This window comes from Silurus meridionalis, chromosome 22 (assembly GCF_014805685.1).
Source record: "Silurus meridionalis isolate SWU-2019-XX chromosome 22, ASM1480568v1, whole genome shotgun sequence".
Taxonomy (NCBI): Eukaryota; Metazoa; Chordata; class Actinopteri; order Siluriformes; family Siluridae; genus Silurus; species Silurus meridionalis.
This window is the reverse complement of record NC_060905.1, coordinates 11824836-11846912: the sequence shown is the minus strand read 5'-3', so window position 1 is coordinate 11846912 and position 22077 is coordinate 11824836. Positions and strand designations below refer to the sequence as shown.

General features: G+C 34.8%; 1 protein-coding gene across 2 annotated transcripts; it reads right to left on the bottom strand.

The window, feature by feature from the left end:
* Positions 1-11487: 11487 nt before the first annotated feature.
* On the bottom strand, positions 11488-21354 carry gnrhr1 (gonadotropin releasing hormone receptor 1). Of its 2 annotated transcripts, none has more exons than XM_046834936.1 (4): positions 20998-21354; positions 16052-16583; positions 13128-13335; positions 11488-13055 (listed from the first exon to the last, which is right to left on the bottom strand). In XM_046834936.1, exons 2-4 carry the CDS (start codon positions 16580-16582, stop codon positions 12640-12642), a joined length of 1155 nt encoding a protein of 384 aa, XP_046690892.1. In that variant the 5' UTR covers position 16583; positions 20998-21354; the 3' UTR covers positions 11488-12639. The 2 variants fall into 2 exon arrangements, with proteins under 2 accessions (XP_046690892.1, XP_046690893.1); XM_046834937.1 differs by having other exon boundaries at positions 11488-13052.
* Between the last annotated feature and the right edge of the window lie 723 nt (positions 21355-22077).

Here is a 22077-nt window from a genome sequence, read left to right as displayed (position 1 = left end):
TCAGCCATTTGACCCAGTCCAGGAAGGTTTAGGGATAACTGCACACATCAATCTAAAAACCTTGGACGATATCTGTCCTTCCGGAATACACAATGTTCGACATTTTGGAACATACCATATGAACAAGAGTGTGTTCTCTGCTCCATAAAGAAAATACAGGCAGGTGCAAAATAAAAATTAAAAGAATGTAATTTAGACCAAAATGACATTGAGTGTGAATATATTTTTTATATTTGCCTCCATCCCATATTGTGTTCACTGACCAGCTTTTTAAATGCTTTTATATTTGTAATATGTTTGGTTTATTAGACCTATTAGTGTCCTTTTGCAAGAATACATTACATATTTTCAACTGTAAGCAAGCTTATACACACATGAGTCTCTCTGCATGATGTGTCAGTGTCTGTTCATTATAAATGTATTCAGGTTGAGTTGGTGCCAGTGGAGACAAGCAGAACATCTATTTGTTATGATAAACATTCTATGCTAATGACAATTAAAATAGAGGAAGTGTATCCCTGCCTCAGATCATTCTACCATTAACAAGCCATTAACACAACCTGGAGGAAAATAAAAACTGAGGCAAAAGATGCTTATTATGCGGAATTAATAGACACCACTAGTTCCCAAATGCCTCAGGTCTGATATACAGGATTCTTTATATATATATATATATATATATATATATATATATATATATATATATATATATATATATATACATTTTGTTAAATAAATAAATAAATTAATGCAAGTTTTCTAATTAAGAGATAGAGCTCCCAATTATGCACAAGCTAATAAGGAATAAACAATATTACCAATGACATATACAGATTACAGTGTCTAGATGGCTAATGCATATTCATATACAAATAATCATTCACAAGCATGACAAATCAAATTATATTACTTAATAATAAATACAAACCAATGTCATCTGTTTACCTCATGTAGTCCGTTTTCCTCCAACTCTTATACAGGAGTACAGTATTACTTATATGAAATCATTTGCCTATTGCTGTGCTATGACACCTAGTCTAGATTAGGATTCTATTTGTGAATCAAATTACCGCCAGATGAATTTTGCCACCCGTCACAATTAAGTAGTAAATATTAATACATCTTGTCACAACACTGTCAGCTACAACCAGCTTAAGTGGCTGACAGTTTGAATAAAATGTAATCGCACCAATGAGAAGAGACAAGCAAACTTTGATTATATGTTCCACATTGCTACAAACCTTATCATTTGTACTTGAATCCCATGCACTTGTACAAACCACATTTGCAAAATGTAACCTTTTAACCATGCTGTAAAGTGCAACACAATTATTGGCACCTATTGGCTTTGAATGATTTTATTAAATCTCGGGAATGAAATAATATATATAAACACTTATACATATATATGATCTACTTAACTGTTCTACTTATTTCAGCATACATTAAAACAAATGTCTTCATTCCTTCCCACAAGAAAGGTTGTCACAAGCTTTTGGGGTCCACAGAGACCCAGTAAAGTTTATATTAATTTACTAATAAGTGTGTATTAATTTAATTATGTGCTGCGCTTTATTTTGATTAATTATTTTAAGTAAAGGGTTTTTGTTATATTTTATTTCATTCATGTTAGCAGATTTACAACTAATTTGACAAGCAAAATGTATAATTACATTTTATGTCATTATTTTTACATTTAATTTTAAAGTTTATTTTACAGTGTACCTATATAAAACCAGATTGTTTTAATATTTAAAGCAATGTTATTATATTTATTTTTAGTATTACAGAACCTGTATCCTTGAGTTCCCCTCCCAGTATGTGGCATGGTTCAAAGCTAGATCAATTCTCTTCATGTATTTCATGTGCATTGCTTTTTGTCTGTGTTTGAGTCCTGTCTCCTTCCTGTCACAACACTGGTCTGTTACATAATGTGTGCATCTGTTTTGAGTTCATTAATTCTTTTTTTTTCAATACCAGTCATGTGCCTTTCTCTCAATGCAACATCTCATTTCTTTGTAGCTTGTGTTGCTGTCTCCCACATAATACGTTTATTGTTTCAAGGTTTACTTCCTGGTTTCAACCTCTTTATATTTATGAATAGACCTTTTATTTCCCTGTCTATCTGCACCTTAATCTCTACTATCTTATATAAATATGATTTGTAAAATTTCAACATACAGGCTGAACCTGTGTCATGGACTTGCATCATTTAAATACATTTATATTATTTGACATTACTGATATTTTATTATTTGGTTGTATTACTGCTTTATTTGTATTATTTTATTAGTATTTAAAATAAAGTGCTATCTAAAGCATATTTATAGCATGATGCAATGACCAGAAAGAATTAGATGATCAAACATGGTCACATTGTAGGTGTTACTGTTGGGTAAAAAGTCAGGCTAGAAGAAATTTGGCTGATATGTTCAACTGTAGTATTCGTGTCCAATATATGCATACAAATGTGTGTCTTTTGAGAGCTGTTTCCTCTAATATTTCAAAACTTCTTGAGTTTTTTGCAGCGTAATTTCATATCTAATTACCCAAATCTCTCTCAACAAGTGGAAATAAGAAAAAAATTAAATGAAAGGATGACTATCTACAGAAACCATGGCAACCAGTGACCTTGTCCTTGATTATATTTCCAGTCAGTGAATTAGGCTCATTTCAGCTAGAGCAGAATGTCTGTGTAGTTTTGTGAATTTGATGCTGCAAATTATTTAGAAATAAGGTAATACAACTTGAACAATACAAGAGTGTAAAGAGCAGCATACACTTCTGGGAAAAGCAAACAAGAAGTTGGTCAATTCTCAAATGGCACCTGTACCTGTTTCACTGGTAATTATCACACGTATATAGCGCTACCTTCCATTGTCTTCCATGTCTCCCAACCTTTTTAGTGGTTATTGTCTGTTGTCCTTGTCTTCATGTTCAATTTATAGTTTATTTTTAATCTAATCTTTTAAGAAATGAAAAAAATCCCAGAAATTATTTTTGGAAAATATTATACACCCAAATATGTGTCTTTTTGTGTTATTTTTAAAGCAAACATTGTCATTATTATCAGGCTTTTATCACTGTTTACAAAAAGACTGTAAGTGAATTTCTTAGTTTCTATAACTAAACAGTTAAAAAATCGATCTCTCAGAAGTAGATTTGTTGCTATAATTCGTGCTAATTTCCTGACCATTAAAATCTTTATATTTGTCATTTTGAGGAAAAATGTGAAGCTAATTATATTCCGGGCACACATGCAGTGTGAAGACCTTTCCCTGCCAGATGAGCGGGATGCTCTGGAGCCCAGAATTGAATATGCCAAATGTTCAAATGTCATGTTATCGCCAAGATTTTAACCTGGAAAAGGACATAGCAATACCAATGCAGATTGTGTTCTATCTGCCTAGATATCACAGATCTCTCAGGTGTTAAATTGTACGATCATCGCATTAATGACAGTAAAGTTGAGGTTCTTTTTGTATTTGTCATCTATTCTTGAAAAACCCAAGCAGGCAAATTAGGGAGATTTCACAAATCTAACTGATTTAATCATGCTGCTGCTACTGAAGATGGTTTAAAAAAGTTGTTTCTTTCTAAAAAGACATGTAATGCATATAAAGTCGTGAATATGAATCAGAACATATCAAACAAGAATGTGCTACATTTATTTTATATTAATGGTATTTGTCAGACTATGCTATGCGATGTGTCCTCTGTATAGCCTCTTGGTATTTTTTATAGTTTGGTCATGCTGATCTTTTGCCATCCCTATAGTCTTTCCATTATAGCCACCTTAACACTGCTCTGGGAAATATACAAGTAAATTAAGCCATTTAATATATTTCAAACCTGGACTGTTATATTTTTTAACAATTGCTGACCCTGTATTTTGTTTTCCCCAAGCAGTAGAAGAGCACAGGTTTTCTGTAGGTTACAGTTAAAATTTCTTGGAGAACATTAGGACTGTGTAGTCAGCTCATTTCCTGAGTAAAATGTCAATAATAAATCCACAGAGCAAAATGACTGTATGAGCACAAGGGTGAGAACTACAGTATAATAAAACAAGGCTGTAATGTAAGCTGTTTTTCTTTTTTTTTTTTTTTAAAAACTAAAAATCCAAGCAAGAAATAAAGAACGACAGAAGAAAAAATATTCCCTAAAATATAATTCCACAGTAATAACTGATAATTATATATCTAACTAAGTAATTATTATATAATTCAATAAATGAGTATAAGTATAATGATGAATTAATCTATAAGGGGTTTGTATAGGAAAATGTACCCACAACCTTTGATGTTCATGGATTCAAGTCATGTAATTGGCACTGACAAAAAAACTGCAAACTTCCATATGAATTTTTTGTTTGGTGCGACTTATGAATACATTTACAAGAAGATTCACAATTGAGAGAAGTGTGTGCCAGACAGGTATATAAAACCATGAAGGATCTGGAGGTGTAATTCCAAAAGCATACAAAATTATTTGTGTCAATTAGAATAAACCTGATTCAGACATCAGAGGTAATGTTCAATTTTACTTACATTTAAATGAACAATTATATTTCTCAGATACCCCTATTCATAGTGAAATGCAGATTATAAGTCATTAGGACAGGATAAATACAGTAAAATCACACAAAATGTCAAACTGCAATGTTTGTACAAACAGTGATGCATATGAAATACACATGAACCTGATATATACAATAAAACTAAATATTTTTGTAATGTAAGAGAAATCTATTCTCAGTCTCACAGATTCAACCCATGATTTACATTCATGTTTATGACATTTGGAAGAATCCCTTATCCAGTACAACTTACATTTATTTCAACTGAGCAGCTATTGGTTATATATTTATACAAAAGGTTCTGTATTTATATAGAACACAAGGGAATTTCAGATTTCAAGAACACAATTAAAATAAGCTTTTCAGAGCAAAAGATAAAAAAACAATTCAATGGTATCCCATCATTGAAAAAACGTTTTGTTTAGAGAAGGTGGAAAATATTGGAATATAATTGCATGTGTTTGCTGAAGGGTTACATTGTGCCAATCAAATGTGTAAAAGATAAATGATTAGCACGAACAATCCTTTAAAAACTTAAGCACAATTCCTAAAATGAATTACATTTTTTAATAAATGTATTGATATATTGATATATATGATATATTTGTCCAGGAATTCAAGAAATGTGGGTTTTTATACCTAGTTTTTAAAAAGAATTTGTGGTTTTATGTTACCAGTAAATGTTAGGTCTACACTGTCTTGAATTTCTTCACTCTTAGAAAGTAGAATTAAAACTTTGTAGATCAGTTTTATTGAGCCTTTTCTCTCCTTGTCTCACCTTCCGGATTAGTTAAGAGTGCAAGAGTGACTGAAATTGGTGATACAGCAGTTGAATGATACAGGATCATTCTCTAAAAGGTGTGTTTTCTACGTCATGCTTTCCAGTGCTAAAAATGGCAACTCTACAGTGCTTTTGTTCTCTCTGAGAGTGAAAATTGCTCCTGCAAGGTCTTTGTACCGATGATTTATCTCCCAATAGAGATGGGGTGGTTTAAATAAAAAGAAGAACAACAACAAGAACCTGTCTGCACTTTGCTTATTGTACATTTTCCACTTTTCTTGTTATGAAATGCACTATGAGAAGGGGCAGAACAGGTACCAAAAACAGGTCAGCAATGAGTTAAAAAATATTTCATACACTTAATATACACTTAAAAAATATTCATTTACAAGCTCATGTAGTATCACTAATAGAGACTTGTTTCTTTATTAGTGATACTACATGAACTTGTAAATGAATGTTTTTTAAGTGTGCATGAGAGTTTAATTGAGCACACATGCTCTTTTAGTAGCTTATGAAGAGCGTGTGTTGTCTGGGAGCCGGAGTTTACAGTGGCCATATTCAGAGGGTGCAATGGTTGTAGTAAACCAAGAATTATACACTATCCCTAAGGTATCCCCCATTTTTTTTATATTGAAAGTTTTAGATAGCACTTAGAATAAAAAAAAATTCTCCTGATAAAAAGCTATTTCTTTGTTAGCTTTTGAGATACATGCAATATTAAATGATGGGATTTATTACAAATAATACATGAAAACCTACTTTAGAGATTTAGAATGACTTTAGAATGTATTCAGCTAGAAAAAGCAGCTGACATGACTTGCAGCAGGTTAACTAATAATTAATAAAGGCACTGCTAGTGATGCAGTTAACAAGAGTCTTGAAACTGAAATGGAACTGAAAAGGTCAGTGAAAATCAATACTTATCAGATATTTTTGTATGACAAAACAGTTCTATCTTGATGGGATTGCTATTTTCCAGGGAGCTACAATGCATGAGGGATATTTAGTGTTTTAATGAGTATGAGAAAAGATTTACTTATATACTAGGCTTTTGTGGTCACCAGATTTGGACTGGCATGTCTTCTGTCATCTATCTATCACGTTTAACAATGTATATTGTCCCAAAGCAAGTCACATTTTTGATAAAGTGCCTCAGACTCAAAAAGGTAAGTTGTAGGTTTAAGTTGTTAATGTCCTTAGCAGACTTGAGAGAGCTAATGGCACTAGCAAAAACTATTTGTAAAAGTATGTGTAAAATAATTTTCACCTCATTTACTTTTTTCACTAGAACAGATAGTCATTGCAGGATAGTGACTCAAGCATAAAATGCCAACTACAATAAATGTACATATCCATTTATCGTACATCAGCCATCATCCTGAGTTACACCTGAGACAAAGGGCATATATTTTTATAACTACCTAGTAGGTTATTGCTCTTCTTTACATGATGGTTATCTAGTGGCCATCCAAATGTGGTATTTTTGACACACTTATAATTACATTGTGATACTTATGTAATAGACATTCCATCAAAATCCATTAATCCATCAACAATAAAACTTGCTGTTACACAGCTGATCAGTGTTGCCCACTTTCATATCACTTTTTATAATAAATTCAATCACCAAGTGCTGTCACATTGCTGTCAAGTGAATCTGACATATGAGAACTACAACACAAGCTGTTGCTGTCTGTCAGACTGTGACAAATCTAGCAAAAAATGACTGCAATAAAAAGGGATCCTAAAAATGGCAGACTGTCCAAAATGGCAAAAAAGACTAACTATAAAAGGAGAGAAAAGGTCAAAACCACCGAATCTATCTAGAAACCAATGTCTAAACAAAAGGGCAGAAACAGGAGAATAAATCAAAAGAACAAAGCAGAGATTAAAAACAGAAAAGCCCAAACCGATAGACAAGGACTCATTTGAACTCAAATAACAATCTCACACTCAACACCCTCAAGACCAGAGAACTCGTGGATCACCTGAGAAGGAGGACGGATCATATATTTACACACACCCATTCACATCAAAGGGGTCACCAGCATAAAGTTCATGGATGTCCATATCTCTGAGGGCTTTTCCTGGGCACTCATTACCTCTGTCCTTATCAAGAAAGTGCAACAGCATCTTTAGTTCCTCAGGAATATGATGAAAGCTCAGGATCCCAGGTCCTACTTAACTTTTACTGCTGAACTTTTAAAAGCATTCTCACAAGCTGTCTTAGATCAGAAGGCCCACCAGAGAGCAGTGAAAACTGCTCATTATATCAGTGGTGTCCAACTACTTTTCATCAAAGACTGTGATCGCAAATGCTGCCTACAGAAAGTGAGAAGCATAATCAAAGCACCTCTCACCCCAAACATGGTCTATTTACTCCTTTACCATCTGGCAAATGCAGAGGTGGCGAAAGTACACACATCCTACACTTAAGTAGAAGTACAGATACTCATGTTTTAAAATAATCTGGTGAAAGTTGAAGTACTGACTATGTTTTTTTTACTCAAGTTAAAGCAATTAAGTTCGGGTTCTGACATGTACTTAAGTAAAAAGTAGCCATTAATACTACCTGTAACTGGACCTCATATTAATATTAAGGCTGTTTATCGATTAAAATGTTTATTCGCTGATTAACGCATGATTCATGGCAACTTATTTGCACATATTTATCTGTTTCATATGAACCTTAAATTAATACTTTTCACGTTTTTAATACTCTAATAAACAGTAATTATGATGTTTTGAAGTACGTAAATTATCAGGACACCAAACGGAAACTTTGCTATGTTTCCACACGGACGGTTAATGAGGTGATACCGGACTAAACTCTGACATATATCTATATATCTATATATCTATATACTACACAGTAGTATATAGTACACCCCTACACAGACAACACTGTAGGGGTGTAACTGTACATGAAATCTACGATTTGGGACATACCTCGGTTTTTAAGTCATGGTTTGGTTAAATTTTTTCAGTTAGGTGCGCAGAAATGCAAAACAAAATTGCTTGTCGTTTTTTAAATTTTTTATTAAGGCAGTTCATTTCCTGGTGGTCTAGTGGTTAGGATGCGGCACTCTCACCGATGCGGCCTGGTTTAATCCTCGGTTAGGAAACCAACCCCAGCCATTAGGGTTGCACAAGCCTTAGTGCCGGTCCCAAGCCCGGAATGGGGAGGGTTGCGTTAGGAAGGGCATCCAGCGTAAAAACATGAGCCAAATCAAAACATGCGGATGGTCCGCTGTGGCGACCCCTAACAGGAGAAGCTGAAAGAAAGTTTATTAAGGCAGTTCATTATTATTATTAACATTTGTGGTCATCAACAGTTGAACAGTTTATATATTTTTTTAATTTCAATGAAAATGCCTGCTACATATTTTACAAAAATAAAACAGAATAAATCAAATGAATGTTTTACTTTATTATATTGATTACATTGAATAATCAGTTAAATTGGCAAAAGTGTGTGTGTGTGTGTGTGTGTGTGTGTGTGTGTGTGTGTTAGAAGCAGTGAAAATGGGCAAGTGTGTGCTTTATACTGATTATGTCTTTCTAATTATAAACCACAATTAGTAACAAGCATTAAACATCAATATTCGAAAAACAGAAAGGACTCATTCACCAATCCTGGTTCAGTTCACATTCACTGCTTGCATATGATACCTAATTACACAATTCCAGTCTTCAGCTTTATAAATGTGTTCCCTATTTTCAATAGCTGCTCTTTTCAACTGAAAATATTTAGAATGGTTTTTTTTTCTCATTTGTGCATTCTTTCTTAAGTCATGTTAAAAAGCTATTGGTGTCGCTAAACCAGATTGTCTGCCAGGGTCAATTTTATTTAGCTCCAGTTTACTCCAGTCTCATTTACATTACTACACTGGGATCGCTTTTATTAAGGGATTAGTCACCTATATTGTATTACACCAGGAATAAAAGAAACGGTGATTATGTGTTTTTGTCACATACGGTTCCACTGGAGAAGTATGATAAATTGTGCCTGTGTGCATGTGTGTGCTTTAGGAGAGGATGATTGGGGGTGTGGGTTGTGTTAGGGTTTCTGTCTTTGTCAGTGACAGTGATGCTAAAACTGCTCAGAGATAAGGACGGCCCTGCTGGTGTCCTGAAGCAATTAGATTGCGGTGGCTTCGGTGAATCCTGTCAGGTTTGTCAGCACCGAGTACACAAAAAGCACAATGCATTTACCGCATGCGTGTTCGAAGTAACAAGTAAAAAGTCCTATATGTTATCACACTAAATAAAGCACAAAAAGTTGTTTTATTAATTAAAAAGATTAGAGAAGATTTATTATGGTTAGGTGAACAGTAATGGGCATTGGACATTTAAACCTCTTTTCTCTGAAGAGCCTCTACTACGTTGATCACTGGCATATTTTTGCGTTGTTTTGTGTAGATGTCTTTAAATCTATCTGTCAATAGTTTCATTAACCACCAGTATATGTTAAACGTGCCCTGAAGGTCTTACAGGCAACCACATCAATATTTAGTTACATCACAAGGACAGTGGTAATGGATACCATCACCACAATTCATAAATCATAAATATTACATTTTGATAATTGTCATTGATATAACATAAATACTATTCAAAAGTAGTAATATTTACTCCTTATAGTACTTTAAGCGACTGTCAACAATGTGGGCAATTTTGGTCATTTCTAACATCAAAAGATTTCAGCTCCAATCAGTCCCACCTGTTTTCATTCAAACCTCTCCAAACACACACACACACATATACACACACACACACACACACACACACACACACACACACTTCACACATACACTGCTCATTTGTTAAAGGTGTTCATCTGCATATTTGGGTTGAATGTCTGCATGCCAAACACAGCTACATATATCATCATGTTTTTGTTGTATTATTTGAAATAGTGTAGGGTATAATATCACAGCTTGAAAGCATGAATTGTGCACTGCAAAAAAAAGAAAAGAAAACATGTGCCAGTTGCCTGTGAAGATATCTTGAATGAATACAAAGTTGATTGATTATCAATTTATTATATATAACAAATTATGAGAATATTACATTTATTTCTTAAAATTCCTAATAATAATTTTACTATTATTTTTATAAATTTTTATAATTCATTTTTCTTCAGAATTAAACAGAAATAGAGAAAAAACTGTCAATCACAAGTGAAAACGTATATTTTTGACATACATAATAATGTTATATTTGTTTTAAAACAATCTAATGATGTTTTTTTTATTTGCTGTGATTTTTGCAGTATACCACCAAAACGTACCAAGGAAAGTGTGCATGACAAGCAGAAGAACAGATGTCAAGTCTTCTCTTAAAATCTGTTAAAAAAAATTTGAGAAAAAGCGCACACAAATATGCAAAATTGTTCATCCCTTTCTTATTGGATGCTTTTTTCTTCTGCAATATTTATTTTCTCAGCCTGTTACTTTACCATTACTCCCATTCCCATTAGATATTCAGAGTCAGTAACTTTGCTGTAATCCAAGTCTTATCTCCTTTATCAAAGTAGCTCTCCTGTTTCATTCACAGCCCATTCATGCCTGTGATAAAACATTAATGAACAGGGAGCACTGCCACCTTGCAGAAATGTAGCCTAAATAGTTAATATAGCTGTGATATTTTGAAATTAAAGAACAAATAGACATAATTTTATTGAATAGCTATATTTTATTGAATAGCAATTTAATCAGTGTTTTACCCAGATTTTCTGTAATTAAATCAGCATGTCACCAAGTAATGCATTAGACTGTGGTCCTCAGGTGATCTACTTATTTGCACTTACATCTATTATTCAGTTTACTCCAAGAAATCAGAGTTTGACATTATTTAATTTAACATGATCGAGTAACTATAAATACACTGAAAATTGTAAATGTAGCTTGTGTTGCTGTTTGATTTGTGCAATTCCTACATACTTTTCTTTCCCAGAGATCATTTACCTGTTGTCATCAGTGAATGAAACACATGGTTAGTAAGACTGAAGTCAGGGGTTCTGCTGCTACAACATCATCAATAAAGTAAGGCAAGATTTAAGGCAAGAGTTTGACAGATAAAGATTGTGAATAATAAGCTTCTTTTTTTTCTTCTTAGTCTGGTACAGTCTATCCTGTGCTTCATATACACAGGATTTTTTTTGTTTGTTTTTTTAACTTAATAGCAATTATCGATCATTTCTTCCTATTCTTAATGCTTGACACTTTTTTTTCAAAGATTAATACATGCTTTGGTAAGCTAAGCTAATAGGTCTGTACATTTTCTTTTCTACATCTCACCTTTTTATAGTAAATGTATTCCTTGTTCAAAAGGTCAGCAACATTTACACATACTTTAATCGTTTGGTCAATCTGATCAAACACAACTTGCCTAGCCACAACAAGCACTTAGATAACCATGAGGTGTACATGGTATGCCTTAGTTTTTTGTGTGTGAGAGACAAACATGCAGACATCATTGACATGTTCCCAGCTGTGTGATGTACCCAGAGTAAACCCATGCAGAGATATTGAGAACGTGCAAACCTCCACCAAGTAGCTACATGTAAAAGTATACAATAAACCGTAACGTAAAATAATTGGAGGTTGTGTTTATGTATTTGTTCTTTTATGGTAATGCTTTAAAGTTTATATTGCTACTGTTTATCCATGAGAGTGTTGTTCAACAGCTTTTCATCACAACCAAAGCTGTTCTTTGGTCATCCCATGCTGCGTTCTTTCATAACTGACCAAGGTGTTTGCATTTTCACTTCAGGCACCCAAACATAAGTTAATGTTGCACTAAGTTACAGCTGGTCTTGGAAATCAACTGTCCTTTAATAGCAGATGTTAAACAGAAAAATACTCTTTGTAAGAGCTATAATTCATACCAAGCACAACCACAATGCATGTACATATAATTAATGGTGGCAGTTTGCAAATTAACATGTCACTGATTCATGTCAGAGCTGGTGTAATCGATTACAGACTCAAGGAAAACTAATTTGTGTCAGTTTCAGGTTACATATGACCTGCTCTCTATAGTGTTTCAAGGAGATCTTTGATTTAAAAAAAATCACTTACAGATATTAAATAGTTATATCTGGGTCAGATTGCAATTTAACATCAGAGTATAAGCTCATGTTGGGAGATGATAAGAGATTTCTATGGCACATGAAACAGACTGGCAGATAAGGCAGAGGTAAAAACATGATTTCAGGTAATCACCACATTTCCCTTTCTATGTTGTCTTGGCACAAATCTTTATTAAGTTACATTCAGATCATTTGTGCTTGTTGTCCACTGGGTTGGTCACCACTGCCCAAGTCTGACTCTGCTTCCCCGCTGACTTCTCTCCTATGGCCAGAGAACTGCGAGAGAGACTTAGCTGATGCATTCTGGTTCCTCCAACAGAAGCATCGGGACAAGTCAGCACGGAAGGACGGTGTGAAGAAACCATATATGACTGGATCGCAACACGTGTTGAGGTTTCCAAAAACAAAGAAGACATGATGAACGTAATCAGGAATTACTTGCAGCATCTGTGGCTGGAACCAGTACCAGATTCCAAGGAGGTAATACGGTGTCCAGCAAATGATGAAGGTGGCAACAATAATAATGGTCATTTTTAGGGTCTTCATGCGGGCTTTGGGGATCATATCCGTTCCACTGCGTCTCAGACAGGGCTCTCCTGCTGGAAAGACATATGCAGTTACTACACCTTAGGGCATGTCAATTACACAACCATATCAGGACAGCCACTCACCTTTGTCCTTGCTTCTGTGCATCTGGCGGTTGATTTCAATCAGTATACGTGTATAGCACAAGCTCATGACAAGCAGTGGGAACACATAGAGCGTAACAAAGTGGAACATGTTATATGCCGTCTCCTGCCAATGCTGCTGGAAGCTTCCATGTGTAGCACACTGGACAAAGTCAACTCCCTTGGCCTTTATTGCCTGGAAAATGAACAACTGTCACATAGAGACATAAATGAGAAATTATTAGTGAATAGACTAGTAGTAGTAAAGGACAAATAATCACATAAAATAAAATAAAAAAATACTGTACAATTATTATAACGGTTTACAATTAAAAATGTTTATTTGTATCATTTATCACTCTGCATATTAAGCCAAAGAAACCCTCGTAGACATATCTGGAGGGTCTTTTAATACATTTAGCACATGACAAGCCATGTCTACTGTCAATTCCTAAAGCCAGTCATACACTCATACTATTAAAATAAAAGATGGAGCTACTACATCAAGGCTACTGCATATAATGATTATTTTTTCCAAAATATCTTCCAAATCACACATGAGCTCAACATGAGGTGCGAAGGCAGTGAGAATGAGCAAATCTTTAATATAGATTTTTACTCAAATTAACTTATTAAAATCAAGAAATATTAAGGAATACAACATTAAAATTCTCAAACACATGCAAGTAAGCTACACCAGAGGAACTACATCCATTCATCCTTCACACTATAGATAAGTGAATACATTTTCCAGAATGAACATTTAATATTTTCAAACAAGCACAGATGTTGATACGTATAGACTGAATTCTGGAAGATACTTTCAAGAGGTTTTGAGCGAATGATTAGATAAGATGAGATGAGATGAGATGAGATGTGATGAGATGAGATGAGATGAGATGAGATGAGATGAGATGAGATGAGATAAGATTTCAGAAATAGAAACAAATATATTAATTACAAATTAGCACCAAATATTAATACAGGATCAGCTAAACAAGATCATGTATTGTTTTGTCAGGTAATAATGCAACTGCTTGGCAGCCTGTGTTAAAAAAAATCTAACTAACGTTAATGACACACAACTAGATGCTGACATAGACACAGAGTTAAAAAAATCAGGTACTCATGCTTTAAACTATGTATGCACGTAGGCAGGCTGTTACACACAGGGTAGAGCAAAGGTAATGATATGATTAACTGTCAAATTAAAAGCCTCATCATGCCTGTCCTGCAATGGCAGCCTGGCAAAAAGCCCTTGAAGTAAGCAGCAATTGGAAATAGCATTACAGGCTCGATAGATCATCACCAGGGAAGCTAATTAGCATCTGGTGATGTTTATGGATCAATGACTTCAGAATTTTATTGCCTGAAAAGGATTTTGACCTAACTACCCTAACATGATAATTTTGTTATGTTCATTAGTTAAATCACCTGTATTGGATAAATTTTATATATATATAATTAAAAAAACACACTTGTGGCTGAATGAGTATGGATCTAGTGTATCTAGTGGAACATCCTTCATGAAGAGTGGAGGTTATTTTAACAGCAAATGGAAACTAAATGTGAAATGGGAATTCAAAGTGAATGCACACATCTGAAATCAGCACAATGACTACACTACCCATTAACCCCTACTTGTCACATGACCTGTCACATGTCACTGAGTACTCACATCAGTCCTGTTATCACTAATACACACCTCTGTTTAGGTTCTGTTTTTGTTTTGTTTTTGTCCTATTGCCAAGCGTTTGTCTTTGTCTTGTATGTGTTTTGTTCCATAACCTTACCCACAGTTTGCATGTTTTGTTTTATATCTAGTGTGTATAGTTCTAATTTTATCATTTTTGTTAAATGTTTACTCCTTAAAATGAAATACTTGTATTTACTAAATGGCATGCTAGTTCACCCTAAATAAATCTTTGTAAACTGTACTGTAACCTCAGTTTAACCCCATCTGCATTTTATAAGGATGTGAAGAATACTTAATTTATATCCAATAAACTGAATAAACATACATGGTAATCTTAGCGCTATGGATGCTGGACACATAAATAATTTATATAAACATATCATGGTGAAAATTTTGCCTCTGCAAGCATTTCAGACAAAAATCTTATAAGTAACATCAGCATCTGAGACACATATTATTTACATTCACTCAGCAAAGCAGTAATATTGAACACAAATTAAAGTGATGCAGAAAAAAAAACAATCTTACAGTAAAACATGGACTATATCAGGATTTATTAAGGGTATAAATATCAGTGTTTTTTTCTGTATATCACATCTGCCAGAAGTAGAAGACATTGGGTAATTTTTTTTATATTTTTGTTGATCACCCCTTTTTAGGCACCCGTACCAGATGTGAGCACCTGATTACCTGATGTGGACATGGCATAGGTCAGGACATAGGACTGCCATATAGTACGTGAAGACCAAAAATTTACACTTTGGTGTAGCCAGGCACTGAGATGTTATTCAGTAGTGATTTTGCTTAATTTTAGGCTTTGTCGAGTCTATAGACAAATGTGCACAAATATCTGGTGTATTTAATTTAAACAAAATCACATTTACAGACATACATCTCTGTTGTGAATAACTGTACAGAGACCTGCTTCAAATCAAATGGAAGCTTATGTGCCAGAATCGGAGGAACATTAAAGGTCTTTCCGAGGAGCCAATGGCTTATATTTGCACTTTATTGTGCACATTGTGGCTAATGCCATGCATTATGTACTGGACTTCTGCACTGGCAACACAAAGTACAGACAGATATTCCATGACAGAAATGTGATTACTTATAAGAAATAAGAACAGCACGTTGACAGTGAAACTGATTCATACAAATAAATCTATTATAAAAAGAAACCCATTCATAAGGTACCGATGTCATATTTGTGTGTAAGCAGAGCTGCACTGACCTGTGGGGAAGCAAGGAGAAGGCTGAGTATCCATGCAGTCAACAGCATCCTCCTATTCCTGCGTCCTGCATCCAGTGTGTCCAGTGGGTGCAGGATAGCGTGGTGTCGGTCCAGGCTCACAACCACTAGGATGAACGCAGCCGAGTGCATAGCAAACAGCTTTAAAAAGCACATCAGCTTACACATGGCATCGCCAGCGTACCACTGCACCGTAACATTCCACACTGCATCCAGGGGCATCACAACAAAGGTCATGACGAGGTCAGCCGAGGCCAGGCTGGCGATGAGCGGACGCAAGTGTGAGGCCAAGCGTCTGCCTCGACCCCGTGTCACGCTGAGCAGCACAGACAGGTTACTGACCGCTGCAAATATAAAGAGCACCAGCGTGGCCACAACGCGGAATCGAGCAGCAGTAGTGAAGGTCGGGGTCTCCCAGGCAGGCAGCGGCGGTGGTACAGAGACATTCGGCAGAGAAGAGCTGTCCAATAAATATGTGGGGCTGGAAAGCAGTAATGTTGTGTTTTCTGACATGCTGGAAATAAATGAAAAATAACAAGACAGACATGTTCATAGTTAGTTAGACTTTCTTGAGTGATTTATAATATTACTCTTCTCAAAACAACAAACTGTATATTTAACCTTTTAAATTTAACAAGTAAATATGTTATAGATTAATTGCAAAGCAAATACTTATAAGGGTAAGAAGTACTACTCGTAGTTGAATACTTCTGTTGATAAGAAGGAATTTCACACGGAACTGATGTTTCCTTTGGCTCTTCTACTTAGTTTGTTAATCGGAAAGTTTCAAGTGCTAATTTAATGCGCTGTTATTCTCAGATGATGAAAAATATTGTTAGCAGTGAATATAAAAATGGAAATGGGTGATTTATCTAAGATTATGTCTGAGTTCACTTTATATATTGATGGGAAAATAGAGCAGGTCCACAAATGAAGTGTATTTGTTTCTTTGTAGTTTGTGCACTTTATGTAGCTTTATGTTGTGTGTTGTAGCTCTATGTTGTTTAGTGTAGCACCAGGCTTCTGGAGGAACGTTGTCTCATTTTTACTGTGTACTGTGCATCACTGTGTATAGTAGAAATGACAGTAAAAGCCTCTTGACTCTTAACTTGACTCTCTCGAATTGGTATTTAAAATATGACTTGAGAATCACATAACGCTTCTTTAATTAATATGGCTGTGCTATATACTTCAATCCTCTGTAGATTTATAGGTCTGTATTAGGCTCATTATCTGGCTCATCAACAGGATATGCCTGTTTATCTGTTCCTTTTTCCTCTTCATAGCATCTTATTCTAACATGATGACTTTGATGAAAAAAAGGCAAATAATTCCCACTGCACTATACAATGTTTATATTTCATCCTGAAAAATGCTTTGTTTGAAAACATTATTATTTAATAAAAGATTTTATTCATAACTGTTTATGAATATCATTCTTCTTATATATTGAGAAACTGTACTGAAGGATTTAACATCCTTCTTGCAAACAAAAAAATATGCCCTCTGTTTGTGCCAAAATGAGACTAATGGAAATAGTTATCTAACATGTTGATACAAAATCTCCCAGAGATGTTCAACTGTGATAAGATGTGCTGACTGTGATGCTTTATTTTTTTATACTTTCCGAGCATTCAGTGAGCCCTTATGTCCTTTGAATGGGGGAATTGTCCCCAACAGAATAGAAATGTTTCATCATATGATAAAGGTGATCAATCAGAATAACTTTGTATTGATTTCTTTTAAGAAGTCAAATGCATCTAAACAATGTCAGAAAAATGCCCCAAAGCATGTCAGAGCAAATGATTTTTCCTTGATTTGTCACCTATCTATATTTGTTATTAATTATGAGATTATGCTTGAAAATACAAATAATTATATTTAAAATATACCATAAAACAAATATTTCCTATAGAGCAATTAAAATGATCTTTCCTGACATATTCCTAATATAAAGTTTAAAGATAATAGAAAGATATGAGAACTTGCTATGATATATGATATTCGTTGGCATTATAGTGTATTTTTCATTTTTATGTCTTTTTGTACCCCCTAGTCACTGTATCAGTGTAAACAGCACTGGGGTGATACATCCTGAACAGCTGTCGTTAACATTTTAAAAGCATAATAAGGCATAATAGTTCCATTATCTGGTAACATCATAACCAGTGAGTGTTATACATTAGTGCACCTCTATAATGGCATTAGTGAGGCTGTCCACCTTATTTCGTTTCAGCCAGTGCCTGTAGCATTTCACATTATGAGCAACATTAGCTGTGGTGCAATCACTTTGTGAATATAAAAACAGATGTTTACAACGTCAAGATTTTGTTTGGATGGCGTTCATTTCTTGTTGATTATTTTTTATTATCTTGATATGACATCTTGAGTGTGAAATCTCAGTGAGAACCTACAAAACATACCAGATTGTAATGTAAACTGAATTTCTGCAGGCTGCTGCCGAGTTTTATTTTTGAAGAACAGATCGGAACTGGTGCTGGTGAATCCCCTGAAATTTGAATCACAGGCAAGCCAGCAGTAGAATATATTCCTGGATTTCTTTCCCAGGCAGATTTGACATGGTGAGAATTCAACAGCTCAAGACGCAACATTCAGTTTGAGCTGTTGCCGTCTCATTGCCCAGCCACATTATCCGAATAGCGGTCTAAATCTCCAGAGGGACTGAAAAAGACACTTTCAATATGTGTGTGTGTGTGTGTGTGTGTGTGTGTGTGTGTGTGTGTGTGTGTGTGTGTCTGTGTGCGCACGCACAGGGCATGTGTGACAGCTAGAGCCTGGTAGTCAAAGACATACTTTTAATAATAACCACCAAGAATTTTTGCATCAGTAGAAATATTAATAGTCCCTTATTCTCATGTGTGACTCGATTTGTATATTTTCAGTATACGTGATATAATAAATGTATAATTAGAAGTTGAGCCGCATATCTATTGTCGTAGCATAAAAAAACTAAACAGAACAATGTTTTATTGGTGATTGAGATGCATACACTTCACAATCCCAATCATTTATAAAGCTTAACCAACTCTATTCTGCTGTAGCTAGCCACAAGAAAAAAATCTGTAAAAAGTACTGATCATCTGATTTGCTGTTATAATAACCTCCACTCTTCTGGAAAGACGTTTTACTACATTTTGGAAAGTGGTTGTGGATGTTTGTGCTCATTCAGCCATAGGGTGATAGTAAAGTTATCTTCTAGTCCAACCCATGTACTTCCAACCCAAGGTTTATATATTTATGCACTCGTTCTAATACAGTATCGTTCCTGCAGTAAAACTTAGACATGGACATATCTAGTTGATGCTCCACACAAGAAGTGTTTAATCATTGATATGGTGAATTTATCTGCCAGGAGATGTTTATTTAGTCTCCAATATCAGTACTTTGTAACAGTCAGAGGTAAAACTGTAAGTTGAGTGCTTTGTATTTTTTTCTGTCAGTCATTCTGGTGACAGAATGACTCTTTATTATTGCTAGAAATTCTAGTTTTGCATATTCAGCATACTATTACCCAATAGAAATGCACTATAAATGAAGCAATTAATCATTGTTAAATTGCTGTAGTACACGATTAAAAAAACACTAGGATGTGTTGCTTTTGGAAAATAATTTAATCTCTGGTTTATTCTGCAATATAAGCATACCTTGTCATGTGTTATTCATTAAATATCTAGCAAACAACACCCACTTATTGCCATCTCACTCATTATTTGCGTTTAAATCTTACTATTTCTATTAAATCTGCTCTGGCCATTTGTAGTCACTCTGTATCCTCTGCAAAGGGTCAATTGATTTTTCTCATCTTTGTATGACAAGCCCAACAGCCAGAACATTTGTCTTTTGAAATATGCAAGAAGGTACCTAATACAGACTAAAACATCTCTGGATCATTAAAATGATGGCATTTCATCCTGCAGCAGAGTGATGATATAACTGCCTTTAAAGCAGAGGTGTGTCCTGCATTGCAGAGATAATGTTTTTAACCAGGATACAGCATTTTAAATCTTTCTTCACATTATAATACATAGCTGTTCTTTGAAGCTTTGGAACATACGAGACATCTTTGCCAAAATTGTGCTGACTCTCAGATAATACAGGAGCAGCTGGTACATATCTTTGGGGAGCAAAGCAGCAGGTGTGATGTAGATGCCACACATCATGAACATTTGTCTTGACTTCCTCAACCGTTTATAAATGACAAACTGTATAACATAAAACTGATACAAGTTATCACTAACTATCAGTTGGATTTTTACTGTGGTTTAAATATTCCAAATGAGAAAACCCAATGTATATACATACACATCCGATTATTTTAATGGTATTCCACCATATTCACACATTCACACATTGTACCTTCATTAGGCATCTTTTACCTAGAAAGGTGTATGTAATGTACCTCTATAAGGGATCTGCATTTGTTTATAAAGGTATATTACATTTTATCTCATGTTTTCATGTTCTCAAACATACAAGGGTTAAAAATGTTTACAAAAAAACAAACATTGATTAACCCCGGAAATCCTGTTTACTAATTACAATTTTTACAAATACAATCTCTACAAGGTAATGACCAGTCTAATGGTGGGTGGTGAATTAAAGCTTGTCTTTTATATCTAAGAAACATAATTAAGGCATATTATTAGACATTAAAATCAATTGTCAGCCCTTTTCTGTTTAAATTCATATTTTACACATTCTCAGAATGGAGTATGAAGTGATGGAGTAACTCATTCAGTGTCTTAAACAAATCTCCAGTCTGATTAAAGGAAATCAAACAGAATGATTATTTTATTTTAAAAAAACAAATTTGAGCAACATCATGAGTTATTAATCTGTGTAATACTGTAAGTTGATTGTAATAGTCTATCGCACTCAAGTGTTTCTTGTAAAATCCTAAAACATACCTGAAGCTGGCTGATGCTAGTGATCAATCCGCAGGACGCCCACTTTCCCCATTCACCGCGATGCTCTTATTCGATATAAAGTATCCAGAGGAAAGCTCGAATAATCGAATAAAAAGAAGTGGGTCACATGTTTTTAGGAAATCCTGGAAATCCCTTTCAGAGAAGCCCATGATCCGGACGATGCTGCTGTGGGTGTTATCTCTTCATCAGCTCTCTGTGTGTGTGTGCGCGCGCGCGCTAAGCAAGTGGGCTGTGTGTGTGTGTGTGTGTGTGTGTGTGTGTGTGTGCGCGCCCGCGCGCTATGGAAGGCAATAAATCACTCATACTCCATCGTGGCCTGAGTATTGTGCGGTACAGTATACTGTATACTCAGTTACACTGGTGCAGTCTGAACTGAAGTGAAGCGGTGCCCTGCTCATTAACTCATATCTAATATGTCACACCACCGTTATAAATAGTGTGTACTGTACTAGAAATGACGTGCAATGCTAAATAGATGACTACTCAGGACGGTGAGTAGACTTACAAAGTCATTTCCCAATACAGATGCGTGTCTTGTGACGTCACTGCAGGAGCACGAAATATTCAGGACAGATGTTCTGTACTGAGGGGATGGGACAAGAGCTCTCGAAAAAAAAGAACAAATTCTTACAAACATACATACATACATACATACAGACAGACAGACAGACAGACAGACAGACATATATTTAACAAAAAAATACAATCACCCTATCGTCAAAGTTTTCAATAATATCTATAAATATGAAATTTATATTGAGTTGCTTAAGTGATGGTTTCAACACAATATGGCCAAATGTTGTGTTGATTTTTGCTCCTCTAGTAGAAAAATTCTTGCAAAATTTAATTTTTTTTTATATCCTTCTGATAGTTCTAGATAGGTCTATATTGTGTATAAAATCACTAACGTTACAGATCAGTTTGGGAAACAGATGGAGGAGGGTCAGTTTACCATGCTGTTTTTATTTCTCCAGATGCCCATGCATACCTACAGGTGGTGAAGGATATTTGTGCTTTAAGCAAAAAGAAAACCGTATTCTTTCTGATTTTTTGGTTTAC

What these genes read in the sequence shown, in the direction of transcription:
- gnrhr1 (XM_046834936.1), bottom strand. Translation starts at nt 16,582, where the DNA reads ATGTCAGAAAACACAACATTACTGCTTTCCAGCCCCACATATTTATTG. An exon ending in TTCTCCTTGCTTCCCCACAG is followed by an intron (nt 13,336 to 16,051) that starts GTCAGTGCAGCT and finishes TCTATGTGACAG; the next exon opens with TTGTTCATTTTCCAGGCAAT. An exon ending in GCACAGAAGCAAGGACAAAG is followed by an intron (nt 13,056 to 13,127) that starts GTGAGTGGCTGT and finishes ATGTCTTTCCAG; the next exon opens with CAGGAGAGCCCTGTCTGAGA.